This window comes from Balaenoptera acutorostrata, chromosome 11, assembly GCF_949987535.1.
Source record: "Balaenoptera acutorostrata chromosome 11, mBalAcu1.1, whole genome shotgun sequence".
NCBI classification, from domain to species: Eukaryota; Metazoa; Chordata; class Mammalia; order Artiodactyla; family Balaenopteridae; genus Balaenoptera; species Balaenoptera acutorostrata.
In genome coordinates this window covers 66,308,892-66,335,235 of record NC_080074.1, presented here as the reverse complement: position 1 = coordinate 66,335,235, position 26,344 = coordinate 66,308,892, and the positions used below count along the sequence as shown (strand labels likewise).

Sequence of the window (26,344 nt, the reverse complement as noted above, 5' to 3'; positions counted from 1 at the left end):
AAGAAAATTTCAATGTAATTTTTTTATTTTAAAAATTGTGCAAAACTAAACCCAATCAAATAATGGCCAAATCTGGTGCAAACGTCACCAGTTTGCAACCTGTGGTTCAAAATAAGGTAATGTCAGTAGAGATAAAGGGGACAAACTCAAGGGATATTATGAAGGAAGAATCAACCAGATAGTAATCAATCAGATGTGGGCTGTAGAGGAGAGGAAGAACAATGGATGACTGCTAGGCTTCCAGTTTAGGCACTGAGTGGATGGTATGCCATTCACTAAGTCATGAGACATAGGTAGAGGAGGCTTAAAGGACATTCAGGTAGCTATCGCTAATCGGCAGCATGAATATAGGGCTGGGGAAGGGAATAGAAGTCATTTTTCAAACTGTAGCCCTCAATTCTCTACTCATCACTCCCATCCCTACATCTTTGACTCAGCTGCATAAGTGACACCTGATCAAAGCAGGAGGGCACTAGAACCAGCAGACTAGATCCGAGGGACTTTGGTTAGATGCACTGTTCAAATGCAGCCATCCACAGGGGCTGAACAGTGAGGCCAGTTGGTATTGCCTGATGATGCCAGGATAGTGACAGTCTTCATGACCTGGGGTTACAACCAGGGTAGCCAATCATTGCAGGTTGTAGGATCTGGGCCGCCAAGCCAGTTGGGGACCCCAAAGTGTTAGGAAAATGAAAGAACAGAGAATCCAGAAAATACTGTCTCCACTTAGAGGAAGCTAGATTCAAAGATTGAAACTATGGCCTCTTGCCCACCATTATACTATCCCTGGTTGCTGGATTCTAAAGGCATCAACCTATCTTTGAAGGCATCAACCTATCTTTATCCCACCCACATACTACTGTCCACAAAGCTTCCTGTGAGAAAGGAGGAAATCTTGCCATTTGCAACAGTGGACCTTGAGGGCATATGCCAAGTGAAATAAGTGAGACAGAGAAAAATAAATACCTTATTGTCTCACTTAAATGTGGAATCTAAAAAAAAAAACCAAATTCATAGAAACAGAAAGCAGATTTGCGGTTGCCAGAGGTGAAGGGGGATGGAGCGTTGGGGATAGGGGGAATGGGTGAAGGCAGTCAAAAGGTACAAACTTCCGGTTATAAGATTAATACAGGGCTTCCCTGGTGGCGCAGTGGTTGAGAATCTGCCTGCCAATGCAGGGAACACGGGTTCGAGCCCTGGTCTGGGAGGATCCCACATGCCGCGGAGCAGCTGGGCCCGTGAGCCACAACTACTGAGCCTGCGCGTCTGGAGCCTGTGCTCCGCAACAAGAGAGGCCGCGATGGTGAGAGGCCTGCGCACCACGATGAAGAGTGGTCCCACTTGCCGCAACTAGAGAAAGCCCTCGCACAGAAACGAAGACCCAACATAGCCATAAATTAATTAATTAATTAATTTAAAAAAAAATTAATACATTCTGGGGATGTAATGTACAGTTAATTTTTTTTTTTAATATTAGTTTATCAGTTTTTCTTTTAATTAATTAATTTATTTATTTTTGGCTGTGTTGGGTCTTCGCCTCTGTGCGAGGGCTTCCTCCAGTTGCGGCAGGCAGGGGCCACTCCTCATCGCGGTGCGCGGGCCTCTCACCATCGCGGCCTCCCCCGTTGCGGAGCACAGGCTCCAGACGCACAGGCTCACCAGTTGTGGCTCACGGGCCCAGCTGCTCCGCGGCACGTGGGATCCTCCCAGACCAGGGCCCTAACCCGTGTCCCCCGCACTGGCAGGCGGACTCTCAACCACTGCACCACCAGGGAAGCCCAATTTTTAAAGATAGCTGAAGGGTGAGAAAGCCAGAAGGGTTCCTTAAAAGGGGGCCCTTATCACCTGCAGCCTAAGAGCAGACTCAGCTGAGGAGCATGCTGGGAACTTATTAAGAGTTAAACTCCAGAAAAACTGGAGTTTACAAAACGGTCACACTGGGTGATGTGGATGCTGGTGGTTTGCAGGTTACTTTTTAAAACAATGGGACGATGGGACTTCCCTGGTGGTCCAGCGGTTAGGACTCCACGCTTCCACTGCAGGTGGCACAGGTTTGATCCCTGGTTGGGGAACTAAGATCCTGCATGCCACACAGAGTGGCCAAAAATAAACAAATAAATAAAATAAACAATGGGAAGAAGAAAATAAAACAATGGGAAGAGGATATTTTAATCTCTAATCCTGTTGCAGAAGCAGGTATGTTCAAGCTGCTTAAGAAGTAATGTTTGTCTTTGTGGATACAGTGTAGAAAAGTACCAGACAAGAAAGCAGTGGAAACAACAAACTGAAAAAGAGTATACTGTAAGCCCTATTAAAGGTGATCTCAGGATGCACCTGATGGGTCTTCTGAGTCACTCCTGACCATTCCCTGGAAGTAAATATTTAAACTAAAGCCAAGGTGATGGTGGTGATGGTGTTAACTGTATAACCCTTCTCTGTTCCTCAGTTCAGTTCTTATAAAAGGTAATCTTTTGGCCTCTTGTCATATTGCATTATAGTAACAGACAACTTCTAGCATAGGCAAATTAACCCTAACTGAACGTCTGTTTTAACCCTACCCTTAGATTCATCATCAAAATAATCTTGACAGTTTATGTCTGTGGTCCAGCATCAGGCCCAATTTCTCTAGAGGTTTTATATATATATACACACATTCCTAGCCTTAGAGAATTTTGCCACAATAATCAGGCATTAATTGTGAGAAAGAAATGGGAGTGGGAGGAGGGGGCACAGAGGGTAAAAAGAAGACATTTGGGAGATATTTGCAGAAATAACATAACTCTGGGTAGGTAGGCTTTAATAAGGAAGTCCCACCCTTTCCATTTACTTCTTACAAGGCTTTTAACTTATCCTCCCAACCAAAACCAAAAGCAAATTAAGTTACTGAAAATGTATTTACTTCTTGGGATGGAAGTATATCTGTCCTGTTTTCCCTTTTCCGTCAGAGGCAGCTCCCTAAAAACCCAAAATACACACATACACACACACACACACACACACTCACTCTTTCTCAAACACAAACAAAACATGCATTCAAGTGATCGTTTTACATTTTCATAACATTTTAACATTTAATAGAAACTATGTACGATAATTTTTTATTGTATCTTACATAAGATAGCCACTACAGAAATTTACATAGGTAGAAGCAAGATGGATGGTTAAGGAGGGCCCAGTCCTGTGGGGTATTTTCTCAGAGGCTATAGGTCAGAGTTCACTGAGGGGAGGGGCTTCAGATTACCTAATTAGGTGAAAAGTGAGGAAAGGCTACAACAGGCTGCTAGACAGAGATGACCAGCCATTGGGTCCATCAACATCCCAAAACTTGGGAAACAGCATTACAAAACTCTCTCTCCCCTTAGGCACAGTCCCAAAATACTCTCTCAATCTCAGCAGCTCTTGACGGGAATCACCTGTCTCTCTTCCTTGCCTAGAGTGGGAAGACATCCACAATTTTTAGACACTGTTGGTCCCTTCCCCCAACATTTGGTTTGACTATAGCACTCAATAACCCAGAAGAAAAACAAGGTAGTCCAGGTTGTCCTTTAGTGAGAGACGGTCAGAAATACTTGTTTAAATGGGAAATACAAATCCTCCAAAGTCAACAGGTTCCCAAAACAAACTATCAACTGACAGAAGTGGGTTCTGGCTTTCCGTTTGCAGTAGCCACTCCACTCTGAGGCAGTGGTGCAGAGGCTTTCTCAGAATTTCGAGATCCCTGTGATCTGCACCCATCTCCAGCCATCTGCATCTGGCCCTGTTAAAAGAAAAGTCACTTTGGTTACAAACTCATTCACTGTGGTCTGAAGCATGAATCTGACTTATATAATGCCCATGTATAGTAGCAACAAGAACAAGACAGCAGATATAACTCTATGCAGTTGCTCTTCCCCATACTTAACTATCCCTGACCCTTGGAGTCAGAAGTCATTACTTGTAGCATTCCTGAGGCCCTCCCAATGGAAAGGAGAGCTGTGGGTTGTTTCTTCCAAATGAAATAGCCATTCTCTGCTGAGGTTCCAGAACAGCCGACAGATCACAGGAAGACAGTCTTCTGGGCCTCTGTTTGAAACCAACAGCTGTAGTATAACTGCAGGTCTTCAGTCAGGGCCATGAGTGTCCCACCCAAAGCTCAAAGAAAGAAGCCAAATCATGCGGCTTGTGCTTAACTCTATGATGAAAACAATTCCAGTGCTGAACTCTCCCTTAAAGCAACAATTTTCCTACATTCCTTGTCTCAACCTTTTCTAGTTAACTAAGTAAGTTTGTCCTGCTCGCCCAGATATGGGGAACAGGAGCTAGTAAGTGTTCTCTCTAAGGCCCATCTGGAGAACTGCCATCTGAAGCACCTTCACAGCTAGTGATGACAACCCCAATCCCCAGGAGTACATGCTAGCCATAGCCAGCAGGGGACCCTCTGCCTGGCTGGAGTTGTTCTTCACTTGCCAAAATATCCACTGGGCCTTCAGCAATTTCTTTGACAGGATGATCTTCAAGGGTTAGTGAAGGATCAAAAAGCAAGGGTGAAGGAGGGCACTGCATACCGTCACCCACAACATCCAAGTCCTAGGAAAAGAAAGAGAAAAAAGCCTATCAGCAATACCAAGGGAACCAATAAGCTAAAGCTGGCATTTTTCAGCAAACCTCAAAGAATTCTCCCTTACTTCCCTCACCCCTTGCCTACCTTTAAAACAAATAACGATTTCCCCAGAGTGTGCAACAAATGGGATAAGATTGAAAAGCACTGAGAATTTTTTCCTTGCTGCCAGATATAAAGCACAGACCACTATAGTAGCTTTAAAAAGCATATTTTTTTTAAACAGAAAAATTCAGAGGCGAAGGTAGAATAGGAGCTACCAGGGGCTGGAGATAGAGGGGAAGTGGGAGTTACAGTTTAATGAGTACAGTCTCTGCACTGACAGAAAAGTCCTGGAAATTGATAGTGGTGATGGTTGCACAATGTTTTGAATGTACTTAATACCACTGAACTGTACATTTTAAAATGGTAAATCTTACATTACAAATATCTTACCACAATAAGAAATATTTTTTAAAAGCATATACTGGGAACTCCCTGGTGGTCCAGTGGTTAGGACTCTGTGCTTTCACTGCCAAGGGCACAGGTTCAATCCCTGGTTGGGAAACTAGGATCCACGTGACCAAAAAAAAAAAAAAAAAAGCGTATACTTCTAAGACTAACTGTAGTCAACATCTAAGTTCACCAGTGATGAATCTAATATGGGCAATCAGCATAGATGCAAATTAAAATGAAATACTGCCTTAATAGATTGGACAATATGAGACCACTTGATTAATATTCTAATGACCACAAAGCAAGCCAGTGAGCAAAAGAGGAAAGGGGATGGGGGAAGAAAGAAGGAAGATGAAAAACTCAAAGTTCTTCCGAATGGCCAGGAAACATTTTGGTTAAGTCCCTATCCCCACAGAGAAAAGTCCCTGATTCTTAAACCTAACATATCCAATTGCTCTTTTAAACACCCACACACAGGGGGACTTCCCTGGTGGTCCAGTGGTTAAGACTCTGCGCTCCCAATGCAGGGGACCTGGGTTCAATCCCTGGTCAGGGAACTAGATCCCGCATGCCGCAACTAAGACCCGGCACAGCCAAATAAATAATAAAACACACACACACACACACACACACACACACACACAACATTGTATTCTACAGACTATGTTTCTTCCAACTGAACTGGCCATTCCCACAGAGGGGCTGAAGCCAACAGACCACAGGAAGACACTGCTCTTGGCTCCTGTGTGAAACCAATAGCTACAGCAAACTACTGGTCTTGATTCAGGGTCTAAAGCACTATAAAGGCTCAGACAATATGTCAAACTGACTTTCATCCCTCTGCTGTCTAAGCATCTATTGCTAAACTCTGCTTCCCAAGAGTGAAAACTACCCAAGGGTTTGTACTCTCCTGTGTCCAAGCTACTTTATAGAGGCTCTATGTTTCCAGTAATTGAGCTTCTTGAGAAAAGCTAAGTTCTGTGCTTTTAAAATAAGTCTAAGAGTTTGAAATCCTTTCCCTTTCTTTGCTGTGCTGATCACCAAAAACAAGAATCACATCCTCAAGATAATTAAGGTAAAGAAAAGAATACAATTAAAGGATGTGCTGGACTTAAAGCTGCTCAACTTAAGCAGAAACATAAGGAAAAGGATACAGTTGGCTACCTAACATCTATTTCAGATGTGTTAGAAACTTCTGTACTATCCACAGAAACCACCATGTTCTCACACTGTTAATTAAGATTGTGAACTATTTTCTCCGATTCTTTTAGTATGCACAATTATTATGCACTTGATCCTTGAACAACGCCGTGGTTAGGGGCACCGATGCCCACAGTCAGAAATCCGTGTATAAGTTCAGTCAGCCCTCTCTGTCCATGGTTTATACCCTCAGATTCAACCAACTGTGGATCATGTAGACTGTAGTAAGAATTTACTGGGAAAAAAAGCTGTGTATAAGTGCACCTGCACAGTTCAAGCCCGTGTTATTCAAGGGTCAACTGTATAAATAATTAACTTGAAATTTAAAAGAACCCATTTAAGCAGTGTGGCAAAAGGTTTCCAAGTCTCAAGATAACAGTGGTACAGAAATTTTTCAAAGAAAAACAGATACTGAAAAGGCTTTCCTCACATATTCAGTGTTGTCTTTTATAAGAATTAAAATTGGGAACAGGAACCTAAAATAAGAGAAGAAGAAAGGATCAGCAGAAATGCCTATCCTAAGAGGAATGTTTGAATCAGGACACAAAGACAGAATCTACATTTTGTTCTGATGTCAAAAACAGAGCTCAAAAAACAAACACAAAAAGAGAGCAAGCTCAAAGTAATAGGATTAAGGTATTAAATTCTTATTTGTCAAATATCCTCGGATCAAAGGACAGAAAACAGGCAAGTGTTAATAGCCAGAATGAAAGGCTGAACTTTTACCCATATAAATAGCTGATACCTGGTCCTCCCACAAGTAAAGTTACCAGAAATTATTAATAAGTATAACAGAAATGATATCTAAGAAAGAACATATGTAAGATTGCTGGGTGGAATTCATATAATTAAGAAATTATTTTTCCCCAGCAAAAGACTAAATATATCCAGAATTTATGGGAGGACAAAAACTCTTTTCTAAAACAGAATTGTTTCAACATTTTCTGGAGAATTTTTACCTCCAAAGATTAAGAATAAAACTACTTTTTAACGACCAGTGTGGTTCATCTAAAGTACATTAATACAAACATAACAGATGATCAAGTACAAATAGCTGATTATCATTTTTAAACCTCTAACAAAGGTCCATCTTAAAAACCCATGAGATTCTCAAAAATAAAGTTACTTCGCATACATTTTTTTAAAAATTCATACCATAAAATAAATATGAAAAGATCTGACAATATATTTTTAAATGTTTAAAAATTAAGATTCCTTAAATGTCACTTTTAGGCTATGATCACACCTTACAATCTCTAATATTTTGTGTTAATAATCTCCAAAGAGCAAACAAGAACATAATCTTCAAACATACTGGAACAGTCATATTTTCTTAGCTCTAGATCATCAAAAGTTTAAGAAAACACTATTTAAAACTAACGCAAAAACAGGTGAAAGGGGAAAAGCAAAAAGGTCAAAACAGCAATGGCTCTAGAAATTAACAATCAGATGAAATAAGAGTTAATAACCTAGTACATCTATGTAAAACCCATGTGCTAGTTACTACATATGTACATTAACATTTGAAGGGAATTTGGCAATGTAGTGATTAGGTTATTTTTTTAGACCCTATAAATCTGCTCGTTACTAAGTTTAAAAAAAAAAAAAGGAAAGATAGCACCTCTGGGTTTTCTTCACATGTAAAATGAAGGCAAGTGGACAAAAATCTGTATCAATCTAGGGCTATGTATTCATTTACTCTCTTCAACATAATATCATTGGAGAACTCTGGGAAGCACTGGAGTATATAATCTCTAAGGTTCTCATATTCTATGAATCTGTTTGAAAGAAACTTCTTAAAAAGCAATTATAATCAGGATTATAACAAAAATTGTTTGTTATAAATGAAGTGGCAAAAATCAAGTTCACTAATCCTACAAACACTATACAACCAAAAAAGGAGGGGGGGTAGTTAATTGGCATCAGTTTACTTTTTTGGGGGGCCACTCTGCACAGCTTGTGGGATCTTAGTTCCCCGACCAGGGACTGAACCCAGGCCACAGCAGTGAAAGTGCCAGGTCCTAACCACTGGACCACCAGGGAATTCCCTGGAATCAGTTTATCTTAGTGCCACTTTTTCAGATATTAGCCTGTCCTGATATATCTTCTTTAGTGAGCAACACTCGAGGCCACCCAAATCCTGCTTCTACCCCTAGGCAAACAATCTTGCAACCTATACTGAATTTTCCATTTAGATTTGTCACTTTAAATATGTCACAGTTATATAGTGATACAAGACACCTTTATTATGAAATTCAGAAGAATTATCTTCAGAAGAAATAATGAAGACCTTTATCCAAAAGGCTAAAGATTAAGCAAAGTGCCAAAAAAGAGATGGAACGTCAACTGATCCCTAAAGTGAATGATTAGTAGGGTAGTGCTAATTAGGGAAACGAATGCAATCAGAGATGGGTTTATGGGCTGGGACCAATCAAGGAGCAGGCTGAAAAAGGTAGAGTAGTGTACACACTTAGAAGGCTATAAGAGTAAATATTTAGGGAGATCACTGTTGTTCTGGTCCATTCACAACAGAATCTGTAATAACATATCAAAAATGAAAAACAGTATGCAGAGCTAAGTTTAGAGTCATTTTCAGGGGGAGACACATTAATCTGAAAATGAGAACTCTTATAGGGCCAAAACACAAATTTACATTGTCGAGTAGATATCAGAATTCATTTGTATTATTAAGATTCAAGTGAATTACTTACCTTGTGGATGGGCACCAAATTTTCCAGCTACACAAATCTAACCATAATCTTGACTTTCCAATTTCCCTTAGTTTACAATTTCCCTTATCATTCCCTCAGAAAAAAAAAACTTCTGTAAATTTAAACTGTCTCTAAATGAATATGTTAACATACAAATACAACCATACACATATCATTTCAAAAAAACTTATCAAAGTTGTTTTTTTTTCTTTTTTCTAAACCACAAAAGACTAACCTATTCTCACCATTAATAAATAAGGCCTTGCCTCAAGGGCCAACCAGAGCAGAGCTTCTCTAACTTACATCACTGAACTCCAGAGGTAAACTCTCAGTGGGCTGAAGCTCAGCAGCACTCAAGTACAGATCCATGGGGCCGGCTTCCAGATCGTCTGGCACAGACAGTACCTGCTCGGGCTTATACATCTGAGGAGGCAACTGGAAATGCAGTGGGCAGCAGGGATCCTCAGAGAGGCTTACAGGAACTGGTTTGTTGCAGGGTACCTCTTCAGACCCCTGGCAGCATTTGAAGAGAACCTGATTCGTGTCCTGACAAATATCTGTAGAAAAATGGTCAAGGGAAATAAAATGGATCTATCGGAGGCACAAAAAAGGAGGTGTCCGCCATGTAAAATTCAAGGTCTGGACAACACAAGATATTTGGTTACATTTGATACAGAACCAAATGCAGGTAGCAATTTTTAAAGTTACTTCTCAAATTGTCATTTACTAGCATAATTCTAGCTCTACCAGTAATGTAAAACTAGTCCCCAACCTCCATTTAAAGTAGAGACACTAATCTTGTTCTCCCTATGAGGGTCAAATGCAAAACATTTCAAAACATAGTGCTAAGCAAACAGCAGTAACAATCCTAGAAATCTGTACCTATTCAGAAGAAACATGTCATGGTAAATGCAAATAGCTTGCAGAGGCCCCTACCAACCCCTTCCAAGAGTCAAGAGATACAATGTTGCTTCTGCTGTTAAGCAGACAGGCAAAAACTTCCTCAAAACTTTTTGAACCTTGTTTCCAAAATGTTTACATGATAAATTTCTTTAAAGAAGCAGGGTGTTGGGGAAAATAGCAGCTCCAGTAATAGTAACTAGGTATCCTATCCTGACAGGAAATAAAATTAAATTTCCACCCACACCCCCTTTTTCAGTGGGGTGGTATCACTGGAGTCCTGTTATGATCCCAAAAAGAAAGGGAAGAAGAGGGCTTCCCTGGTGGCGCAGTGGTTAAGAATCCACCTGCCAATGCAGGGGACACGGGTTCGAGCCCTGGCCAGGGAAGATCCCACATGCCGCAGAGCAACTAAGCCCGTGCACCACAACTACTGAGCCTGCGCTCTAGAGCTCACATGCCACAACTACTGAAGCCCGCACACCTAGAGCCCATGCTGCGCAACAAAAGAAGCCACCGCACCGCAACGAAGAGTAGCCCCCGCTCGCCACAACCAGAGAAAGCCCGCACACAGCAACAAAGACCCAACGCAGCCAAAAAATAAAAATTTAAAAATTTAAAAAAAGAAAGGGAAGAAGAAAACAACTGCTTATGGCACATGGGAAGAAGTACTCCAGGAATGCTCCAGGAGCCCTAACAACTTCTCTTAAGGGTAGAAGCAGAAAAGGGCTATATTTCCAAGTTGGCAAAGAAGTTCTGTGGGATGAATCAACATTGAAATCATGATTAGATAACAAAATTCTGATTCAAGTCACTCTACAAAATACATTTTACTCAAGTTTTATCATTTCCTGAAATCCTAACTATATGGTTATTTTCCCTAGATTAACAGACAACTATTATTTCAAATTTGGGCCTATTTTTTAAACCAGAAAGCAAAATTTTCTGTAAACTGACTGTACCCAGGATTATGGAAGTATGGGTAATTTTTATCCCCCAAATTTTAAGGTGATTTTTTGAAGTTAAAAAATCTAATGTACATTATAAATTTAAAACCTCTTGAAGAAAAGCCATTTTTTTCAATCCATTCTTAGAACTTGATAAACTCTAAAGGAGAGTTTCTTTCATAGCATCGCCACCACTGGCATTACGGCTATCTGTGCACTGTAGAATGTTTATTAGCAGCATTCCTGGCCTCTGGCCACTAGATGTCAGTAGCACCCCCATCAGAGTTAAGACAAACAAAAATGTCTCCACACATTGCCTAATGGGGTACAAAGTGGCCCCGGCTGAGAACCACTACTCTAAAGGAACAGTATATAGCTCAAAGTAAACAAATAATTATTCAATGAAAATCAGCGCTCAAATGAACAAACATGAATCTAATGGGAACAATCAGATTTGCAATCTCTATGTGCTTAAGAAGCTCAATCTTTTTAAATTATTAAAATTTAAAATGTGAATCCATTAAATTGTTCCAATTGGAACCTTTTTCATATAATTCGAAGGATTTTCACAAGTCTCTTATTTATTTAATATCACAGTATCCTTGAAAAGCCCTCCCCCATCCTCCTCCACCCCCTTTCCTTTCAGATAGGGACAACAGACAAAGAAGGGAATGGTTGACCTACAACTAGAGTCTGGGTCCTTCACTTTCAGTCCAGTGGTGTCTCCATTAGACCAGAGTAAAGAGTTAACAGGTCACCAATGGCAGTCGCATCTTTCTCTGGGATAAGGACTTAAGGAAGGGTAAGTGACTTAGGCAACTACAGAGTGGAAAGGAAAAGAGCATAAAAGAGAAAAATAATACTTCCCTTCTCTTTTCAAATATTTTATTTTCAACTTTGCTCTTTAAAATATTAATATTCTAATAAACTATCTTGAGTATAGTGCTGTAAGTCTAAAATACTCCTTAATATCCATAAACTGGGTTTTTTGCCTTATAAAGTAATTCAAGGTCACTAAAGAAAACCTGAAAAGTACAAAGCAGAGGGAAAAAAGGCATTCATAACCCCACCATCCAAAAATAGTCACATTTCTGTTACATTCCCTCCTAGTATTAGTTCCATGTAGTTAAAACATACTCTACTGAATTCCATATTCTATTTTTGTCACTATCAAACATTTTCCTATGTCATTCATAAATTTTGTTAAATATAATGTTTAATTCCTGAACATATTCCATACTATGCTGTGTCACAATTTTCCTCTCTATTCCCCATCTCTGAAAATTTTAAGGCTCTCTCCAGTTGGAGGAATTCTGTGTAACAATATTGGTCTGTATTTGATTATCGTCTTAAAATAAATTCTCAGAGGTGACATTATCATATCAAAGAATATGAATATCATCAAACTGCTTTCTAAAAGCCTGTGCCACTTTACAGTCCCACTGGCAGTGTTTAGAAGGGCCCATTTCACCATTCCCTCACAAACTTTTGAAACTTACTCATTAAATCTCATACACAGGTAAGTGTCAAATTTATAGATTAGGGAATTCCCTGGCAGTGCAGTGGTTAGGACTCAGGGCTCACACTGCCAGGGCCCAAGTTTAACCCCTGGTCCGGGAACTAAGATCCCACAAGCCATGTGGCACAGCCAAAAAAAAAAAAAAAGTATGGATTAAAAAAACTTCCTTGTTTTATTTCTTATTTCACTTATTTATAGTAAAGGTAAATACTTTTCAACTATCAGCCACTTCTACTTTTAATCTGTCCATAGATAGCCTTTGCCCAATTATGTTTTGAGCATTTATCTTTAATTACTCTGCACAAGAATTTTATATATTAAGGACAGTAATCCTTTACCAGACATTTGTTACAATAATTAATAAATAGGTAAAATATTTAATAAGCAGAATAGAGAAAAAATCAGTTTTCCTTTCAAAAGAGCAAGAAAGTCTTCCTTCCCTTCCTATTAAAGAAAATACATTTTACTTTCCAAATATTTATATATCTTGCCAGGCAAATGAAATCCAGCAAGATTTATGCCTTTCATATAATGAAGATCACCATATTTAAACAGTGCATTTACTGTGAAAGTAACTTTCTCAATCAATGTCCACCATATAGATGCACTTTCACAATTCAATATACAGCTCAAAAAATTTTACAGCCCAGTAGTAAATGTAAGTTTCCTATTTGAATGAAGTCTAAAATACACAAGTCAGGGCCCTGACCATACAAAAGGATAATATTCAAAGAAAGCTCACATTTCAGAATCATCCGACTGTTTTTGGATCCTCAGCAATATTTTTGTAGTAATTGGATTTAACAGTATTATAATTCTAATGAATGAGTTAAATCAGGGATCTCTAATTTTTGGAATCCCAATATTAATCAACTACAAATAAGTATTAGCCCTTATCTATCACCAATGACTGAGATGTTTCTTTCTAATGAATTGACCATTACATTTCCAAAGTTCTGAAATGGCCAACAGACCATAGAAAGACACTTCTTTAGGCTCCTGCTTGAAACCAACAGCTTCAGCAAACTGCTGGCCTTGATTCAGGGCCAAAGGAAAACAAAGACCTTCAATTAACTAAACTATCACAGATCCCCACTAGCCTTCAGTCTAGCTAGCAAACTGAACAGAGCAAAAAGATACGGGTAAGGCAGTGTCTGGTCATTGGAAGAGACTGATTGGAACAACGAACATCATCCACAAAGGCCAAGCACCTCTGACTGGAACGAGTGGTATGGGCCTAAAATGGAGAAAACAGGTCAGTCAAAACAAATTATCTATGAAAACACTTACTTATATAAGAAAAGTGTATCCTTAAAGCCTAGAAACTTGAACATTTAACAAATTTATTCACCAATACTATGCAAAAGGAAAAAAAAAATTTAAACCTCATGTCCAAATAATGAGTCAACCATAATTCGAAATACAATTCCTCCATATTACAAAAGTGTGTGATACACAGCCTAATGGTTTTCAAACTATTTTGTCTTTTAGCAGAACCCTTTTTAAATCGTAATCTTACATCGAGCCTCAAAAAATAGAAAAGATAAAAAATGTAATTACTCTTTCATTTTTTAAATTTGTCTATTAATTTTATTTTTGGCTGTTTGGTCTTTGTTGCTGGCTTTCTCTAGTTGCATCGAGTGTGGGCTACTCTTTGTTGCAGTGCACGGGCTTCTCATTGCGGTGGCTCCTCTTGTTGCAGAGTATGGGCTCTAGGCTCGCAATATTCAGTAGTTGTGGCGCATGGGCTCAGTAGTAGTGGCTCACAGGCTCTAGAGTGCAGGCTCAGTAGTTGAGGCACGCGGGCTTAGTTGCTCCACAGCATGTGGTATCTTCCCAGACCAGGGCTCGAACCTGTGTCCCCTGCATCGGCAGGCGGATTCTCAAGCACTGTGCCACCAGGGAAGCCCAAAACTGGACTTACTCTTACTGACGCAGAGACCAGGGGCTTGAGGAACAAATTTAAGAATGATCACTTAACTCTGCTTGTCAACCTTACTTCCTGACATTCACTGCTCCTATTATTCTACCTATCTTTCTGCCTTCTAAAACAAGAGTCCCAATCTATTAGGCATTCTGTGCCTGTTTCTGAAGAATTTCTGAACCAAATAACTTAGAAATCTATGGCAACCCTTCAATATGCAGATGAAAATAGAGTTCAGTTATCAGTACAGGCACAGAATTGATCAGAAGGGAACTAAAACCCATGTCTCTGCACTTCCAGATAAGTGCTCTTTTCAATATACCCCACGTCCAGTAAGTTAGATTTCAGAACCAAGACTGTACAACAGTGTTTTGACAATACCCTAACTCTGTAAATAAAACAAATGTAACACCTTAGAGGTATATACAAAAATTACCTGTTGGGCAGCACCATCTGTGGCCAGCATTCTGCGCTCCTTCAGCTGCCTATGTAGTAAGGCTTCCACTCCATAGCGCTGACGATACCGCCGAAGACATTTTAGACGCTTTAAGTTCTCTCGTTCTTTGGCAAGAAGTCCCTCTGGGCCAGTCAGGAGACTACTACCTAGAACATCACAACAGTCAAGATGTTATCTGCCAAGCAACCAATCAAGGATGCGTCCCCAAACTAACAAGAAGAAAACAGGAAAATCTGCCCATACAACAGTTTCAAAAGCAAATCCTTCTCCAGTCCAGGTAACAAGACAAAAGTCTAACTACTACCAAATTCACATGTTGAACCCACAACAGCTTATTGGAACTGGCATAAAACTTGCCTAGAGCTTCATGTTCCACTTTGCGATTGTGTAAGTAACGTCGCTTCTTCTCTTTGAGTAGATGCTGAAGTCGTTTAAACTGGTCAATGTACAAGGACTGCAAACGAATAAGCTTCTCACGCATAATCAGGGCCACTTCTTCCGCTGTGTAGACACCAGCATGCCTAAAATAAAAGAGACAATTCAAAAAGGATAAGAAAGCACAACAATAAAACCCAAGCTTAGAAGGAGAAAGGAGTAAAAGGTGAGACTTAGATTTGCAACAGTCAGTCAGTGCTGAGACAATCACCTTATTAAACAGGAATGTTTTCACACAGCATTTTACCATTTAAGTTGTTACTCAAAAACAAAACAAAAAAGAAAATTCCCAAGAATGGATACTAATGTATGATATCATAATATGGGAAAGGGGAAATGTTTCATTATTTTCCCCAGTTATTTGCATTATGTTTAAATAGAGTAAAATATAAAATACTCAAAATTTTTATTAATCTACATTCTTGTTCCATTTAATAATTTAATACAGAAAAATCACTTACAGTCAGGACAGCTTAAAAGTGTTTAATTTAGTAGCATGTATCTCACTACATTTTAATTAAAGCACAAAAGATAACAAACAATTATGACTTCTAATTTAAAAATATACTCGTAGGGAAATACACTGGCGGTCCAGTGGTTAGGACTCCGTGCTCTCACTGCTGAGGGGGGCCCGGGTTCAACCCCTGGCCCAGGAACTAAGATCCCACAAGCCGCATGGCCAAAAATAAATAAATTAATTAAAATTAAAATTAAATAGAAATAAAAAATAAATAAAAATAAAAATACACTTGTATTTTAGAGTTTACACAGGCCCTCAAAACACTGGTCACCATGGCTAGTCAATGTCCTCAGCTCATTTTGACAATATTCTCAAAATATAGTACCCTGGAGTAACCCTTAATTGCCAAAGATCTAGATCCACATCAACTTTATTAAGCTTTGCCACCAACTATGAATTAACAGAACTTAAAAAAAAACTTATTCTAGTGATTAATGAGGTCACATAAGCAAATCAGTTAAATGTCAGTTTAATTAAAGACTGGTTCCTGCCTCTGATTTAACTCAAAGTTTAAGAGATTAAGTGTAAATTTAAAAGATTTTTGGTTCCATTTGTCTTATGTGATCATTATATAAACAAAGAACAAGCTAGATATATACCCTGACTTGCTATTTTCATATTTTGACTAAGTAAAAATTATTTGTTATTTAAAAGGCAATACACACAAATTACATACTAATTTTAAATCCAAAAATATGTGCTCTTTAAAATTTAACTCTTAAATCACTGAAATACACAGAATAAAATTATTAACTTTAGGACTGAAAGCAAGTAATCTCTGCCAAAAACTTTTCCTAAATATAAATAGAAGACAAAACTACTACCTGCGTATAAGAGAAGTATAACTACAAAGTACTCTGAAATAAAAATAAGTGAAAAGAAATTAAGAACCAAAACATGAAAAAAAACCCCAGCAAATTACAGAAATAACAAAATCTAAGACTATCAGAAAATGTGAAAAGGTTTTAAAAATATCTACTGTCTAAAAAAGGTGACTAGGTTATTCACATTCAGGAAAATGGGGCATGTTTGCATTAATATGTCTGTACCCCCTAAAGTACTGAGGCCTTAACCTAATACCAAGTTTGTTAAAATGAAATTAATTTCATTGTACCCTGTCAGAAGAGAATTTAAACAATGATCTGGGGACTATAATTTATAAATGGGAGGCCAGTACAATTAGAATTTACTACAAATCATTTGGGGCGGGGGTGGGAGAGGATGAGCACCCTAACTAATATGAATGCCTAGTTCATGTGACAAACGGATCATTTATTTAAAGATGGATGTCCCAGACATTCACAGCTAGTTATTAAAATCATGTACTAATTCTTCTTGCTCTGATATACACAAATATAAATCTAGGATTTATTATTAGAATTCAACTTCAAAAAAGAGAGTCACCTTATATTCTATTATTAAATAGTGTCTCTTCTTAAAGTGCATTCTCTCAAATTTCTTCATTTTGATAACAACGATGAAGACTGAATAACCTGAAATTACCTTTACCAAAACAAGTTCTGGATGCATGTAGAGGTCATATGATAAAACTTACTTTTTAAATAGGGAAAGATTTAACAATTACTCTTAAGCTAAAACTTCACCAGTGTTGGATGTTGCTGGAAACAAGCTTTTAAAGATTACTTTTTACAAAGCAATTAAGTAAATGATTATTTTGAGGAAAATCACATATATGTACCTACAGTGAGGAAAAAATATGCCAATAATAATTCTAGTTAGGATAAAATCTCTAATGACATCATCATAAACAATTCAAAAAGAACCCTTTCTGAAACAAGCAAGTGAAGATATATGCTATAAACTGTTAATGATTCAAAAATGATGACAAAAACATTGGCACCGGGACTTCCCTGGTGGCACAGTGGTTAAGAATCCACCTGCCAATGCAGGGGACTTGAGTTCGATCCCTGGTCTGGGAAGATCCCACATGCCGCGGGGCAACTAAGCCCACGCGATACAATTACTGAGCCTGCGCTCTAGAGCCCGCCAGCCACAACTACTGAAACCCGTGTGCCTAGAGCCCGGGCTCCGCAACAAGAGAAGCCACCGCAATGAGAAGCCCGCACACCACAACAAAAGTAGCCCCCACTTGACGCAACTAGAGAAAGCCCGCATGCAGCAACAAAGACCCAACGCAGCCAAAAATAAATAAATAAATAAAAATTAGTACCAAAGATGAAAATTCTTAATTAAAAGAATTTCATTAAATACTTATATTAAATATAAGATGATATGTAACCACATTAATGAATTAAATATTGTAAGCAGACAAGTAACAACTCTATTTACATCTCTAAAAATGCATATACGTATAGTACTATTTACTCCCACTGGTGGGGATCTCCAGGTATGGAGGACCAACTATGGGACTTGAGCATTCTTGCATTTTGGTACCCGAGTCAGATCCTGGAACCAATCCCCCTCAAATTATGAGGGACAACTGTATTTTAGTTGGTCAAAAATTTTTTTAAATAGTATCACTGGGAGAATTAAGGAAAGCCTTATATTTAGTTACCTAACAGTTGAGCACATCTGGGGCTTTATTTTCCCCTTTGAATTTTCCTTTTAAAGGAAACTAACATCAAGTACCTAGTTCTTTTAACATTTATACTTCTCATAAAATTAACGGGTGTTTTGGTTTATATAGCAATCTCTTGTTAAGTCAGATAAGAATGAATGTGTCCCCTAGAGACTGATCCACTCTAGATTGCTACTGACAAAATCGAGTTTCTGGACCTTCAAAACTGAGCGTTTACCACACCAAAAGACAGTCACTCTGTGACCCTACAGTGTGTACACCTCCTCAAAGAAGCAAGTTTGGCATTTCTAGAAGCACAATGGAGGAGGGGGGAAAGAAAACACATATATATTGCTTGGTATAAAGTTTCTACTGTAAAAGAATCCTGCTAGAAACAAACATTCCTTCTCAAACTACTTAGATGGACTCTCCAAACAAGTACTTCCTGAATAGCTTACTACATCAAGATTACTTAAATAGATGAAATTATTCTACTCAGAAAGTGTAATCGTAAATGACTTCTTAGAAACTTCAGAATCCAAGGAATGAAGAAAATGCTATTCTAAGAATTTGTCAAACACAGTCAAGTCTAGAAATTCATTACCCCTCCCACTATTCAGAGTTCTTCCACCTGAACTGTCAGTGAGAAGTGTCATGAGACAGAAATCAGAAAGAAAACAAAAACTAAACCCAAACCATGAGACATAGAAACATGAGACTTCTGAGTGGTAATATGTCTACAACTCCAAAGCGAACATGGGTTAAGTAAAGAGCAGAACCTTAGTAAGATATAATTAGGTTGATTACTCACTTCTGGGTTTCTAAATCAGTTTCTCTTTCTTAGGCATGAAACCAAAGGAAGCTCCTGAACACCTTTTAATTTTTCTTAAACAAATAAATTAATTAGACAGAACTTTGCAAAAAAAAGTAGTTATTCAAATATAATCACTTTATTATTCCTGAGGTTTAAGCCAAGAACTAATTCACATCAATTTTCTCTTCTCTAACTGATCTCCACCCACCTCCCACTCCTATGTCCAAGAAATCTATTTTCTCCCCTACACTTTCTCATGTGTAGAATCTGATGTCCCAAAATTTTCCCAAATTACAAGACTTCTAAAAAAAAGAATCAAATCCTACCCTGAAGCAAGATGGTGATGAACAATGACACTTTAATACGCAGAAGCTATTTATTACTGCTCACAAATAGCTATCTTCAACCCTCCTAGGTTATTAATCTACGAAACAGCATGCAGTACTACATTCCACATACTAACTACTAAAATATTTAAAAGCCCTATGTGGAGTTACAACTTACTTTAGGGGATCTTCTTGATCACTGTCTATGCTATCAGCTTCACTGTCAGGGTCACCTCTCCATGTCTGATCCACAGTAATGGGTTCCTGCTCCCCATCACTCCAGCTGTCTTCATCTGAGGCAAGGAAGGGAGAGCAGCCATTAAGACTTCCCACCTCTGTAACTCCACCACACAAAACTAGATTACTTAACACATCAACCCAAATCTTAAAATTAAAAAAGCTTAGTACAGAGGCACTGACAAACAAAAATGGCTTAAGAAAATACATCCCAAGTGTGAGTACTTATAACACAAATGAGTTAACCATGCCCTCAAAGGGACAGAAAGGCCAACTCAAAATTATTGTTTCCTGAAATTACCTTACCTAGCAAAGATGGTAAGTATAAAAACAGCATTGAAGGAAAGAGTCAAACTCAGGATAGTAAACCTAAGCACACACTACTTAAAACCAAAAAGGATGGTGAACAACATGGCAATCCTGAATTCTCACCAAATTGCCTATGAATTAACAATAATATTGTACTATCAAGTGCCACATATGTTCAAGGCACTGTGCTAAACCAAATTAACTTCTTTGTTAACTTTTTTCCTCCTCTTTCACTCTGGGAGAGAAGATCCTTACCCAGAATTCGGCTGGCTTCACTGCGGCTACTTTCTGGAGTCTGAGAACCCAGCTCTGTCTTGGCATATGAGCTCAGCTGGCATAAGAGTGTTTCACCCACAGGCCCTGTATTGGTCTTCTTCATTTGAGCATGAAGTGCAAGGGCATTCCTACGGGCATGTTCAGCACAGAAGGACACCCTAAGGAGACAAAATATTAACATTTTATACTCTGGTTTTCTCTTAAAAGAGTTCAACTATTTTCACAGACACTGATCTTTAGATCATTTTCAGGAAATTAAAATGACTATTATCTTCATTTATAAATTAAAAATGCCAGTAAAGCTAAATAATTTAACTGGCCCAAGGTCAACTCATTTGGTATTACTAATGGGAAATGCAGGTAGCATAACCTAGTAGTGCTCTATCCATCAAAGAAAACATTCCATCTCTAAAAATGCTGACATCATTTCACAACAAATCAAAGAAATCCACTTTCATCTTTCAAAATTGGTTCTGGAAGACAACATTTTACTTCAGTATCAATTCACTGTAGGTAATAAGATGTAGGACACAATTTTAAAACCAAATGATATATGCAGAATTATCTCGCCGAGTTACGTTTCTGCATGGATACTTTTGCTTAAATGATGAAAGCTATTTAGTTTTTCCCAGAAAAATACATATATATTAATACAATTTTGCATTATTACTGAAGGTTCAAGGACAGCCAAAAGAGTCGTGGAACCTAGGGTTAATAATAATCCTTATTTTACAGATAAGGGAAAAGATCCAAAGAGATAACAAACTGACCCAACTGGGAGTTGTCTCCTTCCAGTTTTCACCACTTTTTTAAATTTTCTAAGGATATACCCATAACCTCAATTTTACAAGCACGTGACATAAAAAACTTGGCAGCTACTCCCAACCCACATCATGCCACATCCTCCTCTCACTTAAAAACTGAAAGTACAAACAACAGATATCTATACATATATACCCATCTTTCTTCTCAGGCTTTGGGGCAGCACTGGGACATCTTTTTCCATTCTTCGTAGATATATAACTACACTGCTTGAAAGGTGCATTCTTGTCTTCAAGTATATGCTTAATGCAAAACTCCTGCCCCTCCAGACGAGGTTGCGAGCATGGGCGATGAGTAAACGAACAAGATAGGGGCTCCTGAGACCTGGGCACTGGGGTGATCCTCCCCCGACTGGTCGGCAAGACGTGGATCCGAATCCTGTTCATACCAAAACCTGCAGGGTCACACAAAAGATCAAAAAGCCCTTACCCTTCCCGAAAATTCCTGCCCCACGATATCTGGGCAGACTGCGCGTGGCTGACAAGACAAGCGGAAGTCACGCTCCTTAACTCCCCTCCGCCCAGGTCTCCCCAGGCGTTAGTGAATTGCCTCACCTCCACTTCCCAGTCCAAGCCCGCCCCCCACCCCGACCACCGCCAGGCTGAAAGCATCTCAAGGGCTCGCACGGCCGCGGCACGAGGGCGACGCGCCAGCGCCGGCCCCACGCGGCGCGGCAAACCCGCAGGGCCACCCGCCACCCCCGCCTCCGCGCACGCCGCCTTTGTCCCGGCCCGCCTCAGAGCTCACGGCTGGGCCCTGCCCATCCTCGGCGGCCAGTGCAAGCGCCATTTTGTCCTAAAGCTCCGGGCACCGGAGAATCTGGGTTCTGGGAGCCTAGAGGAGGAGACTGACCCTGACGCTGACTTGAGGCAGAGTAGCGGCTCGGAACGGACAGACGGGGCAAGCAGCAGCCTAACTGCAAAGGCGAAGAGCAAGCACCGCCGCCATCTTACCTTTGCAGCCGCGCCGCGCGCCTTACCGTCTGGCGGAGCCAGTCGCTTCTAACCATTCCTTTCCGGGCTCCCAACCGCTGATTGGCTACTGCGCCTACAACTCTGTGTCACCATTGGCTACCTATCGAGCCTGGGAGGGCGGGGCGCTGAGAAAAGGCGCGGCTGGGTGGCTAGAAGAGCTGTCTGTCAGTAACTCAGCTCCAGAGAGAGTGAGGCGGCGGGAGCGCCTGCTGTGGAAAGCGCTCGCTGAAAACGGATGACTTTCCATCTCCCATCACAGCTGGTGTTCAGGCCGCATTTGGCCTCTCTGCCTGTGGTCCTAGGCCGCGGCTACCTCACCACCCCTACACAGTGGGTACAAAATCGACATATAGAGGCCAAAGGATCACTGCACATTTGACTCTCATTGTTTACAGGAAAAGGCTTTAGTTTTGTGAACAGTTCACCGATGGAAACATTTTTTGAGTGTTTACTAAGTCTGGGAAATTACATATATAAACATTTAATTTTCAGAACAATCCTAAGAGGAAGAAGCTATAATCTCCATTTTACAGATAATGGAGGAACAGAATGAGCCCATATCTAGTAATTAGGGGAAGAAAGCGAATTTGAACCCCGCCCTCATTCTTTATCCCTTTTATTCCCTCTCATATAGTGAAGAGCATTGGACTGAGAATCAGGAAATATGAGTTCTAGTTGAGGCCTTGATTCTCTAAAATTCTCTACAATTCCATGCTAAATAATGCAGGTATATAGAAATGGCAGACACAATCTCAATTTTATCATCCTCTAAGGATTTTTAATTAAAAGCATCTCTCCCTTCTTTCATCTCCACCACGCCTCTGGTAGACATGAACCAACATTTTCTCCCCGTAACCCTTCTGGATCTTTTTTGCATCCCATCCTTCCCAAGCTCTCACCTGCTGTCAGTTTCATTTAAGTAAGCTATTTCTCCATTACCAATGAGCAGGTGAGCGTGGTTCAGTGGTGAGCGCAGAGAATCTACAAAGCTGGAGAACAGCAGTTTAGGCATAAGAAGTGATTAAAACCGAAATGGGTAAAGGAGAGCTTATACCTGCCGTTTCCCAGAGATAACGGCAGTCCTAGAAGGCCCTTTCATGAGATTCATTAATTTACTGAGCACCTAAATGCCAGGCACTGGGGATACAGGGAGAACAAGAACAATAAACCTGCTCTTTCGGAGTAAACATTCTAGAGTAGTTTGGGATTGTGGATGCAATACAGCCATTAAATAGCAGCTATGAGTTATATACATAAGCAAACACTCCAACCCTCAGAAGAGGTACAAAGACATTTGTTATAAACACTCTATAACTCAAAACTAGGAGAGGCAGTCACATTACAGAAAATATGGGAATTTTCAACCAAATGCAGTGGTGTCAAAAAGGAATATTAAAACTACTACAGGGAACAATGTAAAGAGGCATTAGGGACTAGATAGAGATGCAACAGAGGCTTTAATTAGAGCGTCTACTAAAGGTCTTGGGGGAAAAAAAAATCTTTCCGCTAAGCCCAAAACAGACCAAAAAATGCTATTTAGAACCACTTCTGGACTTCCCTAGTGGCGCAGTGGTTAAGAATCCGCCTGCCAATGCAGGGGACACGAGTTTGATCCCATATGCCGCGGAGCAACTAAGCCCAGGCACCACAACTACAGGGCCTGCGCTCTAGAGCCCGCCAGCCACAACTACTGAAGCCCACGCGCCTAGAGCCCGTGCTCCACAACAAGAGAAGCCACTGCAATGAGAAGCCTTCGCACTGCAACGAAGAGTAGCCCCCGCTCACTGCAACTAGAGAAAAGCCTGCGCGCAGCAACGAAGGCCCAAAGCAGCCAAAAACAAAAACAAAAAAACAAAAAAACACTTCCTTCTAAGTGGGGGGAGAGATATTAAATGGTCAAGATATTGGCAAATTCTTTGTGCTTTTTAACAAAGTAGATGGCTGTTTTTAATCCAGTGAACACTTTGCTAGCTACTGAATAGGTTAAAGTAGACCTGAGGCTGTTCGTAAGCAGCGGTTAGGAAAGATGAATTCTTAAAGGAAAGAGAATTTTTAACTCGGAGTTTTGGGGGCTAATCCCAGAGAAAAAGTGTGTTTGTGTGAGAGACAGAGAGAGAGAAGAGATAAATAAATGCCAAAATCCTGCACTTTCTATAGTCATCCTCATCTTTTTTCCTTCCAGTTTCTTGGGCCAAACACTGGGAGTCATCCTCGACTTCTCTTCCAACCTTATAGCAGATCCTACTGGCTCCAACTTCAAGATATGTAACTTCATTACCTTCAGCGTTTCCAACCTGGTCCAAGCCACTCTCATCTGTTCCCTTAATTATTGTGAGAGTCTCCTTACCCTTGACTCTATGTAGTCCATTTTTCAACAAAGAAGCCAAATGAACATTTTTTTTTTGTCCATGCCTCGCTGCTTGCAATGGTGCAGGATCTTAGTTCCCCTACCTGGGATTGAACCAAGGCCCTGGCAGTGAAAGCACCAAGTCCTGACCACTGGACTGCCAGGGAATTCCCCGCCAAATGATCATTTTAAAACCCAAGCTAGATCATGTTACTTCTCTACTCAACACTTGTCAATGGTGCTCCATTTAACTGTCTTTATAATGGCTTACAATATAATGGCCCTACTGTATCTGGCCTTTTGCTGCTTCTCTAACCACATTATCCTACTACTTACTCTCTCCTCCTCACTCAATTCTATACTAGCTACACTGGTCTCCTTGCTCTTTCTCAAACATGCTAGTATCTTCTCACCTCAGAACCTTTGCACTTGTTTCCTGGAATGATCTTACCCACAAATATTCCTGTGGCTTGCTCTCTCACCTCTTTCAGGTCTTTGCTGCACTGTGATTTCATAAGGCCTTCCTCCCTAGCCATCTTATTTCCAATTTCAACAATCCTACTTACCTACATGCACACACAAAATCCCTGTCCCTCCTTCCCTGCTTTACACTCTTACATTCAAAGTACTTATCATCTAGCATATTATGTTTTACTTGTCTCCCCTACAACTAGAATGTAAGTTCTATGAGGGCAAGATGCTTGCTTTGTTTACTGCCATATTATCATCTGTAAACAGTATATAGTACTTGGTAGATACTATTTTCTAATGAAGGGATAAATGAAAAGCAGGGAAGCGCCTGAAACTACTTTTCAGAAAAGATGAATCTAGTTTTCAATTGTAACTTGTTTTCATCACTGTGATTTTTTGGTTACCTGTTGGTTTTGAGTGTTATGTGAAATTAAGAAAAAGGGTTAAGATTCCACAATGCAAAAAAGGTAGCACAAGACATGTGACAATCCACAAATCAAATCAATTCAACAGAAGCAGGCCCCCCAAATCAATTCAGCAGAAGTAGGTGCCAGAGCTAGAGATTACAATAAATACAAGCCTCTAAGGGAATCCACAGAAGTCATAGAAAGGGCTTCAAACTTTCTACAGAAAGTTGAATGACAGAGATCAAGCCAATCTTATTGGCTCTCAAAAGTGTCAGAGAGACCAGGATGATTTACTGATCATAAGATGAAACCTAGCTCTATACCAGTTAGTTTAACAAACCTCTATAATTGGGGATCCAGCTGTTCGGAAGTTTATATTGATTTATACCGCATCTATTGCCAAGGATGACACAGTTGATATCTCTTTTAACAAAAGCAAATCACTATTTATGACTCTATAATATATTTATAATATCATCCATTCTCACATCGTTCATTTACTACTTCTCTATTCTTCCATTCAAACCAGACCAAAATTCCTAAAACATCAGCAGCTTCCACAAAAGTTTCAGGACAGGCACAGCAAACAAAAATCTTAAGTTGTCTTATTTCAGAAAATGGAAGGACGGAATGAACAGAACTCAAGACTCAAGTGATTTTTTTTTCAGAAGTGTTGAACATTCTGTTAAATTTATCTTTTGTTCCTTTTAGAGTTTTTAAACTATAGCTACTACTAACTTATTTTTTTATAATTTGAGCATTATAGCATAAAAATTCTTCCCATTTAAATGGGTAATTTGCAAGATTTACCTTCTGTGTGTGGTTTTATTATGTCCCAAGAAAAGGGTGAGTATTCCCTATCAGCTTTTCCAGGCACCACCAAGAAGGCTATTAATTTTTTCTTCCAAAAGCACTGCTGTCTATACCAACATTTCAGTTTTCAAAGAACCAAATATACAATTATGAATCATTGATAGTGCTTGCTAGATAAGCAGTACATGTTGCTATCATCTGTTAGAGCTATGTATTTTTCTGCGTGCCAGTCACCCTTCCAGGTATCCATGCGACAATACAGAATGAGGGGTTTTTCCCCTCTGCCACATCAGACTTTATACTATCAGGTTCACTGTAATGATCAAATCTTAGGTATTTCCAGTGAACTCAATTCCCATAGGAT

The 26,344-nt window shown here is 39.6% G+C and overlaps 2 protein-coding genes and 3 non-coding genes across 10 annotated transcripts in view; 1 reads left to right on the top strand and 4 right to left on the bottom strand.

Moving 5' to 3' along the window:
* SPMIP11 (sperm microtubule inner protein 11) overlaps positions 1 to 26,344 on the top strand; it is a 97,947-nt gene that overhangs the window by 10,643 nt on the left and 60,960 nt on the right. The window lies entirely within an intron of this gene.
* On the bottom strand, positions 1,857 to 22,041 carry KANSL2 (KAT8 regulatory NSL complex subunit 2). 6 transcript variants are annotated; one of them, XM_057556662.1, is made up of 10 exons: positions 21,922 to 21,992; positions 21,104 to 21,346; positions 20,126 to 20,304; positions 19,503 to 19,617; positions 15,044 to 15,211; positions 14,670 to 14,832; positions 13,450 to 13,546; positions 9,349 to 9,500; positions 4,447 to 4,566; positions 1,857 to 3,757 (listed from the first exon to the last, which is right to left on the bottom strand). In XM_057556662.1, exons 1-10 carry the CDS (start codon positions 21,975 to 21,977, stop codon positions 3,626 to 3,628), a joined length of 1,425 nt encoding a protein of 474 aa, XP_057412645.1. In that variant the 5' UTR covers positions 21,978 to 21,992; the 3' UTR covers positions 1,857 to 3,625. The 6 variants fall into 6 exon arrangements, with proteins under 6 accessions (XP_057412645.1, XP_057412646.1, XP_057412641.1 ...); XM_057556663.1 differs by having other exon boundaries at positions 1,862 to 3,757; positions 21,104 to 21,362; positions 21,922 to 22,041; XM_057556658.1 differs by having other exon boundaries at positions 1,870 to 3,757; positions 9,247 to 9,500.
* On the bottom strand, positions 3,978 to 4,114 carry LOC114237645 (small nucleolar RNA SNORA2/SNORA34 family). Its single transcript, XR_003623184.1, has one exon. It is a non-coding gene; the product is annotated as a small nucleolar RNA SNORA2/SNORA34 family (small nucleolar RNA).
* Positions 5,694 to 5,825, bottom strand: LOC114237646 (small nucleolar RNA SNORA2/SNORA34 family). The gene has a single exon (XR_003623185.1). It is a non-coding gene; the product is annotated as a small nucleolar RNA SNORA2/SNORA34 family (small nucleolar RNA).
* LOC114237644 (small nucleolar RNA SNORA2/SNORA34 family) lies at positions 13,223 to 13,359 on the bottom strand. Its single transcript, XR_003623183.1, has one exon. It is a non-coding gene; the product is annotated as a small nucleolar RNA SNORA2/SNORA34 family (small nucleolar RNA).